This window comes from Schistocerca piceifrons, chromosome 2 (genome assembly GCF_021461385.2).
Source record: "Schistocerca piceifrons isolate TAMUIC-IGC-003096 chromosome 2, iqSchPice1.1, whole genome shotgun sequence".
NCBI lineage: Eukaryota > Metazoa > Arthropoda > Insecta > Orthoptera > Acrididae > Schistocerca > Schistocerca piceifrons.
The window spans coordinates 357,350,884-357,364,446 of NC_060139.1; the positions used below are offsets into that span (position 1 = coordinate 357,350,884).

Below are 13,563 nucleotides of genomic sequence, written 5' to 3' on the forward strand. Positions count from 1 at the left end.
AAATCAAAATATACCAGATGGATCAACACTGTACCTAAAAATTACATACTGACAATTTACGTATATGTTCTGTGAGAAATATGCATTGGACTCAAGAACACCATTATCTGGATTTCAGTGATTGAAACTACAGACATTTGTGGCTGTTACATTGTAAGTTTAATTGTTGGTGCTTTAAAAGAAGGGCCTTCTTCTTGCTATTTAGTGGCCAGCAAAGAATTTGAAAAAGTAAATGATTCTATGATCACCAGATTTGTGAATGAGGATATTAGAAAAATATTTCCAGAATGTTCTGCAAATGAAAGGGTGTTTGTGTTTATTTCAGATGCTGCTCCCTAGCAGGAAACTAATGAGGAGGTATTGAATAGAATTGGGGAGAAGAGGAGTTTGTGGCACAAGAAGAAGGGTTCGGTTGGTAGGACATGTTCTGAGGCATCAAGGGATCACAAATTTACCATTGGAGGGCAGCGTGGAGGGTAAAAATCGTAGAAGGAGACCAAGAGATGAATACACTAAGCAGATTCAGAAGGATGTAGGTTTCAGTAAGTACTGGGAGATGAAGAAGCTTGCACAGGATAGAGTAGTGTGGAAAGCTGTATCAAACCAGTGTCAAGACTGAAGACAACAACAACAACAGCAACAACAACAACAGGGAAAGCCCTCAAAGTATTTTATCCCAATTTGATTCATGTGACACGCTTTGCTCATGGAGTACATCACCTTGCTGAAGAAGTACGTTCCACATTTGTGACTGTAAATAAACTGATTTTACCCACAAAAAACTGTTTCTAAAGGCTCTTGTTCACATCAAGACCTACAAAGAAAAACTACCAAATTGCCTTTACCTCCCGAACCAGTGGTAACTCATTGGGGTATGTGGATCGAAGCTGTGTTGTTTTACAATGAACATTTCGAGACCATTAGAGGGGTAGTAAATGACTTCATTAGTACAGAGGCTTTGGCAGTTTTCCAGTGCAAGGAAGCTTTTAATGATTCCGGTATTACAAAAGACATTGCTGTGATTAGCACATATTTTTCCCATATATCTGCAAGTACTAAAAAGCTTGAAACTCAAGGTTTGGCGTTGAATGAATCTATTCAGTTAATGAATAAAATTATTCTAGTGAACTCTTCATTGCCGGAGGTATTCCCAAGAAAACTTAAAGAAAAGTTTGAAAACATTTTAAACAATAGCCCAGGCTTTGAACCCTTGTGCCAAATTGATAGTTTTATTAAGGGGATGGGTGAACTTTAACCAGAAACAATAAGTGCCAACATAGCACCCAAATTCAAATACTGCCCAGTTACCTCAGTTGATGTAGAATGGTTCTTTTCTGCTTATAAAAATGTTTTGAGTGATCGAAGACACAATCTTACTACCAAACATTTGGAACAGTACTTGGTCAGTTATGCTTAAAACAGCAAAAAAAATGTAAAATAAATTGTAAATGATGCTTTGGTCCAATAGTATTAATTAAAAGTTAATGATGTTCAAAAAAATTCATGATTGTATGTTGTTTTTTAAATAAAATATTATGGAGCTTTTGAGTGTGCCCCTCTGCATGCGATATAGATCAAAGTTGGTCCTGTACATATCGATTGTTTTTCTGCGACTCACTCGCATCCCATCCGCTTGTTACTGACAACAATAGCAAAGAAGGAACAACTCTTGAAATATGGTATGCTTCCCCATTTTGCAAATTTTTAGAAAATAATCCCAGAAAGGTCCCCTTCCTAACATCTACCAGAAAGTATTCAGAAAATGATATCAGCGTTCTAAATGTACTGATTTTTTCCATGGCCAGCGCTCTTCCTCATAATTGATATTCACAGGTTCGACTTTGAGATATAATGCATGCAGTAACTATCATGTTTTTTTATTATTTGGTCTTGCATTTTCAAGGTTTTTATAATGAATATAATCCAGTGTCTATTGATAATCATTATAAAATTATGGTAAATAACCCTTGTAACAAAATATTGGTTAAAACACTAAAGTTGGTGGTTTTCATAAACAGAGCACAGTAGGCACAAAATCTAAAGCTTGTTGCTAACAGGGAGTTCACTCAGTTCAGGGAAGTCTTGGGTGAGAAAGAGAGCAGAAATTATCATGTTATGGAGCATCTTGAGGAGGAATTTTTTACGTCTGACATCAGGTCATACCAACCTAAGACTGTGCACCTAATAGTATGTCACGCAGAAGTAACAATGATTCCTGAAAGCCTATTATAGAAACAGCCATCTTCAAAAGCAGTGTTTATGTTTTTAAATGACTGTGAAATTGAATTAAAGCTGTTGTAATAATGCAGTGAGCAGAAGGAAGGTTACTACTAGAGTCACTATCATCAGATCATGATTATCATTAAGACAGTGACTCAACATACTTTCCCACCCTGCCAAACACTGCAAACCTATCATACAAGTGGCTGTGACCCAACATGGCAAGAATGAAAATCGTACTTACCACCCTAGCACTATGTTACATGATCAGTAACATTGCTTATAGTGTGCAGTTTCTGCTTTGTTCCAATCCTGACTCTGAACAGGAATATGATGCCCTTTTTGCAGAAAACTTTTGCTGTGCCTAAATGGTGGATCAGTTGTGTAGTAATAGTAATCAGTGGTGCCAGTGCACAGCCATGGGAAGACCATGTTTCTCCAACCTTTTTTTTTTTCTCGTTGTCACTAAAGGCCATTTATTTTGCAGCAAACACTGTTTTACGAGTGTTAAGTAGTAACTCAGTGGTAACTTCCTAACCACCTCCTTTTGGTGGAAATGATTATTTTTTGCTGTTAGACTAATGCAAGGCTTGCCTTCAGTGTGAGTTTGTTCAGATTGATATGCCTAGTCAGATTAAGAACCTGCTCAAGACATTACCTCCTTGGTTGGGAACCACCTAACTTCTATGTAAGAATATAATCAACATGTTCAGAGATAAAGTATCATATTTTACAAGGTTTTGTAATGGTGGCAGAGGGCTGAAACTGATCTGAGGCTTTTTGAATCTTAACAAGTGCATTCCAGGCTTTAATTAGGGTACAGCCATAACCATTAGAGAGGAGAATATGCTTGTGACTGTCAACTTTCTCGATCTATAAGTCAATGAGGCACATACCAAAACAACATATATAACTGTAATGGAGAGAAATTTTTTTCTACAACACTCTAATATAATGGTGGTAGCTTCTCTGGAAAATCAGAACTTCTCAGGGAAACTTAATTTACCAGAAAAGTCAGGAAATTCCAAAAATCCCAGGAATTTCTGGTATTCTAGCCCTGTGAGCTTGAAAGCCTGGTGGATGGCGTGGACCTCGATGACAGTTAGATGGCCCTGCTATAATCTGCAGGTCCTGCTGTCACTGCTGCAGCACTTCTCAACAGAGACACCCAATGTGTCTGCCTACCAGTACTCATGGCAGCCATTTAAAGCCAGCAGCACAGCCACTCTGTCCGTCAGTCATGATTTCACTGCACTGTAGTAGTGCTCTCTCTACACATAATTATTTGGTTCTAGTTTCACTACGCCTTAGATTTCTGATGTCAGTTTATTTGTTGGACTCGTTCTTCCACCACGTTGTCACCGTTGTTTGTCCTCCTCTGTTGTCTTCGTGTTTACTTTTGGTGACTCACTGTCCATGCCATCAACTGATTGGCCAGTCCCTGAACGTTTGAGTTTCAACACCAATGACAGCAGCAGCAAACTGAATAGCTACATCAGGAAATTCAGCTTTTGAAGGTTCGGGGTATCCAACGTGTACAGGCAATGTTCACTCCTCAAGCAGAGTGGTGCCCACCCATGTTTCCACCACTTAACAATGCCAAAGAGGATTGGGAAACATATTTGCAATGGTGGAAACAGCCCATTGCCACATTTCTGGTTCCTGATGACTTGCCATATTTCAACTCTCGCTCTTTCCAGAGATTGCTCTCTCCAGGGGTTGCATTTCCTCTCTTGGGCTTTCCTGTAGACATTTCTCTTACTAAAGAAGTTGGGTCCATTCTCAAATCCTGTCACACTCATATTTGAGGAGATGTGTTCCTTGCTTTCGAATTATTATTCACAGTGGTTCTATGTGGTTGCTTCATGTCTTGAGTTCCACTGATGCCAAAAATGACCCAAACTGTCATACTGATCATGGATGATGGACTTGCATGGATTGAGCCGGCATTGTGATTTCACTTGTTTGAACCGGGCATGCGAAACTTCACAGGTGGTTTCTTTGATTTGAGAGATCATGGTCCAATTGGCTTCCATCTGGATGTACATACTGCAGCCCTTAAACTGGACAACCGTGCATTGCATGATGTTTTGAACATCATATGCTCTTTTGAGATCCTGCAAGCAGGAAATGAACACCTCATGGCTAGCTCCAAGTAACAATTGTCCAGCCAGCACCTAGGGGATGGAATTCTCATAAGTCATTTTACTGATGGTGTCATCATGATTCATCAATTTCAGATGTGCCCATGACCTCTGGACATCCAGTCACACACTGTCATTGTCAGCAGCAGTATCACGTGTCACATTGTGACTGTTTTGTAGCTGTCCAGATCACTTGGTTTGCTGCACCTGTTTTGGAAAGATGGGCCTCTCCAAACTATCAAAAACTGTTGGGACAATGGGATCCCTCTCATCACATGTGTTATGTGGCATTTCCCAAACTTCAGGCAGTTGTTCCCCCAGGCGGTCCTTACAGTATTAAGTTATCAACTTAACAATTCGGGATCAGGACGTCCGTTTCTAGGTGGACACAAGAGCTTCAGTCTCCTTGGTAAACCTCCACATGTATGCTCATTTGGTTTCCCCTGTCTTGGCCTCACCCTGCCATACAATGGACACATACAGTGACAGATTCCTCTGTGGGATCAGTTTACAATCAGTGCCTCCTACAAAAAGGTCACATGGTGGATAATACTGTTTGTTGTCGACAATCACTTGGCCAGCAACATTTTCAGCCCGGATGCCTTTTCACTGTTTGGAGTCTCCATCACCAACAATGTTCACATTGTCTCTGGCACAATTACCTTCCAAGAACTCAATGACCTCAGCACCGCCTTCACACCTCTATTTGAACGTAGCCTTGTGTGCGCAATGGATTTTCTGGCTCATGTATCCTTATGTACATCTACAGTGCCCCTTTTCTGCCAGGCACTTTCTGTTCCGTCTCCTTACAGATAGCCATTAATCAAAAACTCAGTCAGTTCCATGAACTCTGGGTGATTTAACTTGTTAAAACCAGTGTTTGAACCACACCCCTGGTAGTGGTCAAGAAACTCAGTGGCTCCTTCCGGGTATGAGAAGACTTTAAAATGATAATCAATGTCCAGGCACAAATGGATGCCTAGCTCATTCCATGTCCAGAGGATCTCCTCGCAAAACTTGTTGGAAGTGAATATTTTTGTAGGAAAAACGTTGTTGATGTATATTTGCTGATTCCGCTGATGAGCAATTGCAACATATGGTCATCACCATGCCTTTTGGCTTATACAAATACAAGTACATGCCGTTTGTGATCTCTTCACCTCCATCAATCTTCCAGATGTAACTGGAACAGTTAACTATATCCATCATTTCTTGTACTTACAATCTCAATGACTTCAATTGCCACATACACTACACAGCAGGAACACCTGTTTCACCTTTGTATCCTCTGCTACATTGCGTGATGTGCGGCTCAAGTAACCAATTTCAAAAATGACAGTTTTTTCAGGAGCAAGTAGAATACCTCAGACATTTGTTCAACAAAGAAGGAGTCTAGCCCACTGACCACAACATATGTGCTATTGATTCTTTTCCCCATTCTCAAGACTTACAGGAATTGCCAAATCTTTTTGGGAAAGGTGAATTATTATTTGAAGTTTTCCCACAAGCAGCCCACATCATGCGCCCACTCAACCAATCATGGAAGAAGGGCATTCAGTACAAGTGGATGGCTGCCTGTGAGCATACTTTCACACAGCTGAAGCATTTGCTGCACTCAGCACCCATCCTTAAACCCATTTTCTCATCACATCCACTCGATTTGGCCACTGATGCTTCTCACTGTGTTATTGGTGCAATGCTGATGCATAGGAACAGTGATGGTACTGAGCAATTGATTGCCTTTGCGTCAAAGACACTGACACCCATTCAAAATAAATACTCGCAGGTTGAAAAAGAAGCTGTGATGATTGTCTTTCCCATCAAGAAGTTCATATTTACCTTTACAGGACCAAATTTACCTCATTATGGACCCACAAAACACTGGTAGCTCTCTCTGGGTCAAACTTCCAGCTTCCCAAGTTGACGGCAAAATCACTTCAGTCTCATGCACTTTTCCTCAGTTCCTACAGTTATGTTATTAAACGCAAGCCCATGACACAACACACAGATGCAGCTGTCCTCTCTTGTGTAATCTTGGAACTTGACCAACAGATAATCTGTTTCCACATTGACATGGAATTACAGCCCACCTTGGACAGGTTTCCCATTACAGTTCCTTACATCAGTGTAGACGCACACTGTGACCCTGTCTTAAAGCATATCATGTACTATGTGCTCCATGGGGTCCCACTTATTTTTTGAAGTCTGCTGATCCAGAGCTCCAGACCTGGACTTGGGTCTCCCACCATTTGTCAGTCACCTCCGATGTTCACCTGCTTGACATGGAGGCAGATACTCACCATGTTGTCATCCTGTCTATCCTATGACCTCAAAATTTGCAACTCCTACATCATGGACTTTTGGGTATATTACAGGTGAAAGCCCTTGCAAAGCGACATGCGTGACCAAAAACTTGGAGACCATGGTGCGCAGCTTTTCTACTAGTGCCTGGCACCAGGTTCCTCTGTCCCACTTTTTCAGCCCCTGGCCCACCCTCCATCACACCTGGGTCCACATTCATCTGGGCTTTGCTGGCCCCTTTCTAGACTGTACGTGGCACAGCTTATCCTAACTACCCCTATCTGCCCGCCCAACTAGCCGTGCCATTTCCTTTGTAAATTTGCTTGCAGCAACTGTGTTACAAGGTGTTGTAACTGAACACTATTTCTTGAATAGTAAAATCATCAGTTTAGTATACATGTTGTTTTCAACTGTAGCTGAATTTGAGATAATCACTATTAAGTACAAGGCAAATCTAAAAATTTTATTTCTGGCCACTGAAACTAGTAAAGTTAATCTTACTCTTGCATATGACAATAATTTCTTCAGGGAAATTTGGTATTCAGCCTGGAAATTTCAGGATAATTGTTTGATGGAACTCAAACTGCCATCCTGAAAATGCTGTGGGATATAGAAGAATAAAGGTAAATAATCTGCTGAAAGTAGGAAATATGAAATATATTTGATCCAAAATGTTGCCATGGCAATTGAATAGTATCATTATTTTCTCCCAAACTGGGTTAATAAAGTTGGTCTTCATCTTACAACCATGTATTACTCACATAATGAAACTTGCCAGTGTTGTCTCTTTCCTTGAGGTACACTTAATAATCTCTAGCTTTTATCACTAATTTTAATGTTAGTATTATAGTTAGTATTAAACATGTACTATTTTCATGTTCAGTAAATTGGAGGATCAAAAATAGTTAACATGAAACATAAAAACAAATTCACATAATAAGAGATTAAACACTGTGATAATTTATGAAAAGGATCTCAAAGTTAAAAATGTAACACAGATGTTTTTGCATTGAATTTTTAAATAACACAAGAATTCGTAATGCAAGAAACAAACTTACTTGTGTAGTGTATTGATGAAAAGAAAAATCGCAAAGTTGTAAGATTTCTGAATGAAAGAACAATGTTAACTAAAACTTGTATTTTGTCAAAGGGAGAATGCATTTGATAAAACTGTAAAATTGCAGTGAGGCGTACTGAATTAGCACTCATCTTCGGGAGGTAAAATTCCAGTAATGCTGATAGACACATTTAAATGTGAAAATACTACTGGTTGTTTTTGGGACAGTTAACTTTTTCCTCAGAATCAAAGATGTTTGGAATGGTTGAGATGGGGAGTATATTGCTCAGCCTCCAGATTGAGAGGGATCTACAAAATCTTTATCCCCCCTTGCTTCATCACTGGTGAGTCCTTGACAACCTGGGGTCTGAGTGAACTACATCTCCTTCCCAAACCTATCCCTCTTTGTTCTGTGAGGAAGAAAATAGCAGTACTGAAATTTAGGAGTAGTATTTTCACTCTTAAATGTGTACTGGAATTTTGCCCCGTGATAGTCGTTGTTGGTCAACAATTCTGTCTCTTTGTAATTTTATAAAATTGGTGTTTTAATAAATCACATGACTTCCTTTTCAATTGCAGGGACTGTGTTTGGTCTTCATGCAGATACCATCCTCTCCATATTAAAAGCAACAATGAAACCAGACAATGATGCTGAAATGAGATTGAAGAGCTTCACCATTTTGTCAGACATCCTCAAGGAGAAAGAGAAGAACTTGGAACGAGCCCAGGATGCTGGTTTATTTCTAATATCCTTTCTTCAAGGTAATTTTGAGAGTCTTAGGTTGTGTATTTATATTACAGTATTACAAAAATATTAATATTGAGTTATTTGACAACTGTATGTATAATGAAACTAGTGGAACTGATGAAGAAAGTTTTTCTTTGTGCATTTGTGAAACATTTTAGGATAATTTCCTCACAGGGTCATCCACTGTGATGCCCTGTTTTTTTTTTTTTTTATTCCCAAGATATCTGCCCTTTTTTCTACTACATGCTCTTACATTTCTTCATTGTTAGGAGGATATATTGTCAAAGTGATTGATGACAACGAGGATCATAGCTGATGTGTGTAGAAAATGTAATTGGCATTTCTTTTTTGTGGTACAGCTAATTTATTTAGGTATACTTGAAAGGAGAGACAGCATTGGTCGTATATTTTTGTTTATTATCGCAAAATCGATTTTATGTCACTTAGTGACCATCTTCAGTGCTGTAATATATAACTTAAATTAGTAAGCACTGGTGTCAATAAGCTTACGGCGATCACATAGACTATGAGTCTACGTGATCGCCGTAAGCTTATTGACACCAGTGCTTACTAATTTAAGTTATATATTACAGCACTGAAGATGGTCACTAAGTGACAGAAAATCGATTTTGCGATAATAAACAAAAATATACGACCAATGCTGTCTCTCCTTTCAAGTATACCCATTATCTGGTCGTAGTGCACAGGACACTATGGAGTCGCCAATTAATAATTTATTTAATACATTCATAGTTTTCTGTGGTAAACAAAACTATTAGCATGTAAACAATGTGTTATTTGTGCCTCATAATATGTATATCAGTGTAATTAGAAGTAGAGTCCTGTGTTTACAGTACATGGGATAAAGAATAGGTCAGTGCTGCTGCTGCTGCTGCTGCTGCTACTACTACTACTACTACTACTACTACTACTACTACTACAGTTCAGTGCCTCAGCAGCTACTAAGTCAGAGTTGCCTGACAAGAAATTGGGGCAAAGGAGAATTTCTGATGCACACATTATCCTCTTATGTACTTTTGGTTTTCCTATATGCTATATAGTGCATGATTAATATCATTTATTACAGTGCAATCATGGATGGAAAACAGCAGTGATATGGTAAAGACAGTCACTCAACAAATACCATATACATTTACAGAAGGAGTTTAGGATTTAATGTTTCATTCATTCGTTAGAGAAAGATCGCATGTGAATCGCTTACTGCAGAAAGGCAACTAGTCTAAATTCAAACATTTCTATTTTTTGATGATTACGGTTCTGTGTGGATCCATGCTTTGTACACTGCAAAAAAGAAACCTGTTTGCATGATAGACGTTGATCTGGAAACACTGTCAGTTTTCCATTTACTGCAGCTAGTAACTAGTGCGGGACATGTTGGTGGACAGAGGAATGATACTACACAGTGGATGATGTTGAACCTATAATGAATTCCTCAGAAAACAACAAAAAGTTTTCCGTTGTTCATGTGAAGGTGGATTCTTTGATTGACTAAAATTCCTGGTGGCCTACATTCTGTTAAAGAACCTGCCTGAACGATGGTTCGTATGGTAAATCAATTCCCAGACACCTGAAAAGAATTCTCACTATTTCAGTATACCATTAGATGACCTTTCCAGCTGAAAATCAGAATCCGCATAGTGTTACACACAGCTTGAATACTGCTGGCTTGACTATGGACACTTTTAGGCTGAGAAAGCTGTACAATCTTTGGAACTCCCTATAAAGAAAGCATATGTATCTCTACTGCCTACACATAACAACAAAATAGATTAGATAAGGAATATTTGGTCTGTATCACTTAAGATAGATGCAATTTAGGAATTCATCATGGCCAGCAAAAATGGCATCTCATGATGTAGATGAAAATGACTGGATAATGCAACCATGCAAAACCTCAAATATTATTCAGAAATATGAAGCAGTGTTCATTACACTAAAAGACAGTTATATGTACAGTTCTATCTTAAAATGAGTAACTAACACCTAAAATTAATTTGAAAATCCAGTGTATTGCAGAGAGGGACCGTGTCCAACACTAACGAAGTCATCAGTCATCCTCTTTTCCCCTGACATCATACTTGATTTTTACACATATATAATAAGCAAGTATACCTTCACCAAGAAACCATAAATACATGTCAGGATAAAAGTTGCACTGAACTGGTTTAATTCAGTGTGGAGCCCCCGGTTTGAATGCAGTGTCCGGCAATGAAGGCAGTGAGGGCAACAGTAGTGATGTGATGGGGATGTCCATCTCGGGAGGTTGTTGTGGCAGTGGCCACACTGGGAGGTTGATGTGGAACTCCTATAGGTGGTGTGGGCGGACGAGGCATCGGCCCACACATGAGGATGGAGCGGTGTGGGGAGGGACTGTGTCCCCTGCATGATCAGCTGGCAGCCCGAACTGTAACCCTCCCTAGGGGGGTCACCGTAACTCGAAGGAGCGTGTAGTCGACCCCTCGTGGGAGAGGGTGGGAGCTGGCAATCGACTGCTGAACCAGGTCCCCGGTCTGGTGGGGCGAGTTGTCTTGCAGCAGGAGGAAGATGTGGTTGTCGTTGATGAGGACAGTGATGTCCTCCACAAGTTCAGGTGGGATGTCAATTTGCAGAACCACTAGAGGGTGTAGCAGGGAGGAGGTAGAGAGAGAGAGAGAGAGGGCAAGAACTCGAGGAACGGCAGGCGCTTTTGGGTGAGGACTGCGGCGGCAGCTCTGAGAGGTCATAGCTTCGGTGCAAATCCTCAGGACTGGGAGGCTGCATAATGTCTTTGGGCGTGAAAGATGCTGCGTCAAGGTGTGCCGGTTTCATGCGATGGAGAGAAACAGTGAGTGTAAACCTTTAACTCGGACGTCCATCATGTTAGCAGTGCAGTTTATGACCTCATATGGGCCTAAATATGGTGGGGAGAGTGGAGCTGGGACAGTGTCGTCATGGAGGAAAATTAACTTGCATGAAAGGAGATAGGATGGCACATAGGAGTGGGGGGGGGGGGGGGGAGTATGCCTCGAGGGGGGTGGTCAGGGAAATATTTGCAAAATGGATTCTGATCCGGCTTATGAAGTCAGGAACGGGGGTGGGAGCGGCAGGGAGGGGAGATTGTAACAGCTCCCCAGGGAGGACAGGGTTTTCACCGTAAACAAACTCACTTGAGGTGTCCTCGATATCTGGTTTGTACAATGACTGTTGGCCAAGGAGTACCCGTGGGAAGCCCTCGGTCCAAAGATTGTCGTGACACTGCAGTGCTGTCTTGAAAGTGCGATGCCAACATTCTACCAGTCTGTTTCCTTGGGGGGATGGTAGGCAGTGTTGTGACTTTTGCTTATACCACACAGCTGGCAGACTTGGGCGAAGAGTGCTGATTCAAACTGCGGCCCTGGTCAGTGGTGATGGTACCGGGGCAACAGGAAATGTAGGGGGAACAAAAGCCGTAGTCACAGTTTTGGCGGTTATGTTGGTGAGAGGTACAGCCTCTACCCGCAGAGATAAATCATGATGCAAGAAAGAACATAACAGAAGCCCTCTGAGGGGGGAAAGGGGCCGATGAGGTCCAGATACATACTGAAAGTGGCCAGATGGAATGTCAAATTTGCGGAGAGGTAGAACAGTGTGCCTGGTGACTTTGTTGCGCTGCCAGGTGATGCAATTCTGGGCACAGGTCTGACACTCATGCTTCATGTCTCGTCACATGAATCGTTTGTACACAAGACATAACGATGACTTAATTCCCGGACGTGCCAGAGAATGTAGCGTGTCAAACACTGAATGGCAGAGGCAGATGGGGACAAGGGGACGGAGGGTGCGAGTGGAGGAGTCGCATCAGACCTCCTCTCAGACATTGGCAAATTTTGCTTTGGTGAAAAACAGCGAAGCGGAGCTGCTGTCTATCCTTGTTCTGGTTCTGTAGGGACACAATGTTGGAAAGGTCAATGACTGTTGGGATGGGGTTAATGTGGGAAAGGAAAACTGCAATGATGTTGAAGGTGGCTTTTATATGGTAGACGTCAATAGAGAACTGAGAGATGAAATCGAAATGCCGAAAGTGACGAGGGGGGGGGGGTCGAGAGGTTGCATATGACGTCTGCTACTGGTTTATGGTTGGACAGGAAGTGGAAAGGTCAGCCCTCGATGTTGGGGTGGAAGTGTTTCACCGCCTCATAAACTGCTAAGAGTTCACAGTCGAAGGCTGAGTATTTTTGCTAGGCACGTGAAAGCGTCTTCGAAAAGAACTGAAGTGGCATGACCACGTTGTTGTGGCATTGTTGTAGGACCGCACCTACTGCGGAGTCACTGGTATCCATGGTGATGAAGAGTTCAGCATCCGAGATTGGATGAGCGAGGCTGCCAGCTCATGTGAGAGAGTCTTTCAGGGTCTGGAAGGCTGCGTGCAGTGGTTCGCTCCACAGAACGTGGCGTGTCCCTGAAGTTTGCTTACCAGAGGGGTCAGCCTGGGTGTCGGCTGCTGCAGGCAAATGATGACAGTAGTAGTTTATCGTTCCCAGGAACTGCCGGAGCTCTTTATATGTGGTAGAGAGTGGCATGGATGAGATTGATTGCACCTTCAATTCAGGAGGGTGTATACCGTCAGCCGAGACTGTTTACCCCAGGGATTGGACAGATTGTTGACATAGTTGCAGTTGTCAGTGTTAATCTAGACACTGTTAGATGAAAGAGTGTCCTTTACTACTACGACGTGGTGTTCGTGATCTTGTGTGGATTTGCTGAAGCTCAGGATATCGTCGAGATATACGAAACAGAAGTCGAACTGGAGCAAGAGAGAGTCAGTAAAGTGTTGCCATATCTGTGAGGCATTTTTTTAACACGATTGTCATGAAATGGTACTCGTACAACTCGATGGGGATGATCATTTCGGAATGTCCTTGGGTGTGACTGGGATTTGGTGGTAAGCGCATTTGCAATCACGTACACTGAAAATTGTAGCACCTGCGAGAAGGTGAGTGAAGTCAGAAATGTTCGTACAGGATAATTGTCCATCACAGTTCTAGTGTTCAAGCATCTGTAGTCACCACACATATGAAAGGAGCCGTCCTGTTTAGGGTTGAGGTATATGGGCA

At 41.5% G+C, this 13,563-nt stretch overlaps 1 protein-coding gene across 2 annotated transcripts in view; it reads left to right on the forward strand.

Moving 5' to 3' along the window:
* Positions 1-13,563, forward strand: part of LOC124777746 (dynein axonemal assembly factor 5) — a 98,700-nt gene that overhangs the window by 53,276 nt on the left and 31,861 nt on the right. For both annotated transcript variants that reach the window (XM_047253247.1, XM_047253248.1), the window contains one exon: positions 8,302-8,484. In XM_047253247.1, the coding sequence (XP_047109203.1) occupies positions 8,302-8,484 (183 nt within the window). The remainder of the gene's footprint in view (positions 1-8,301; positions 8,485-13,563) is intronic.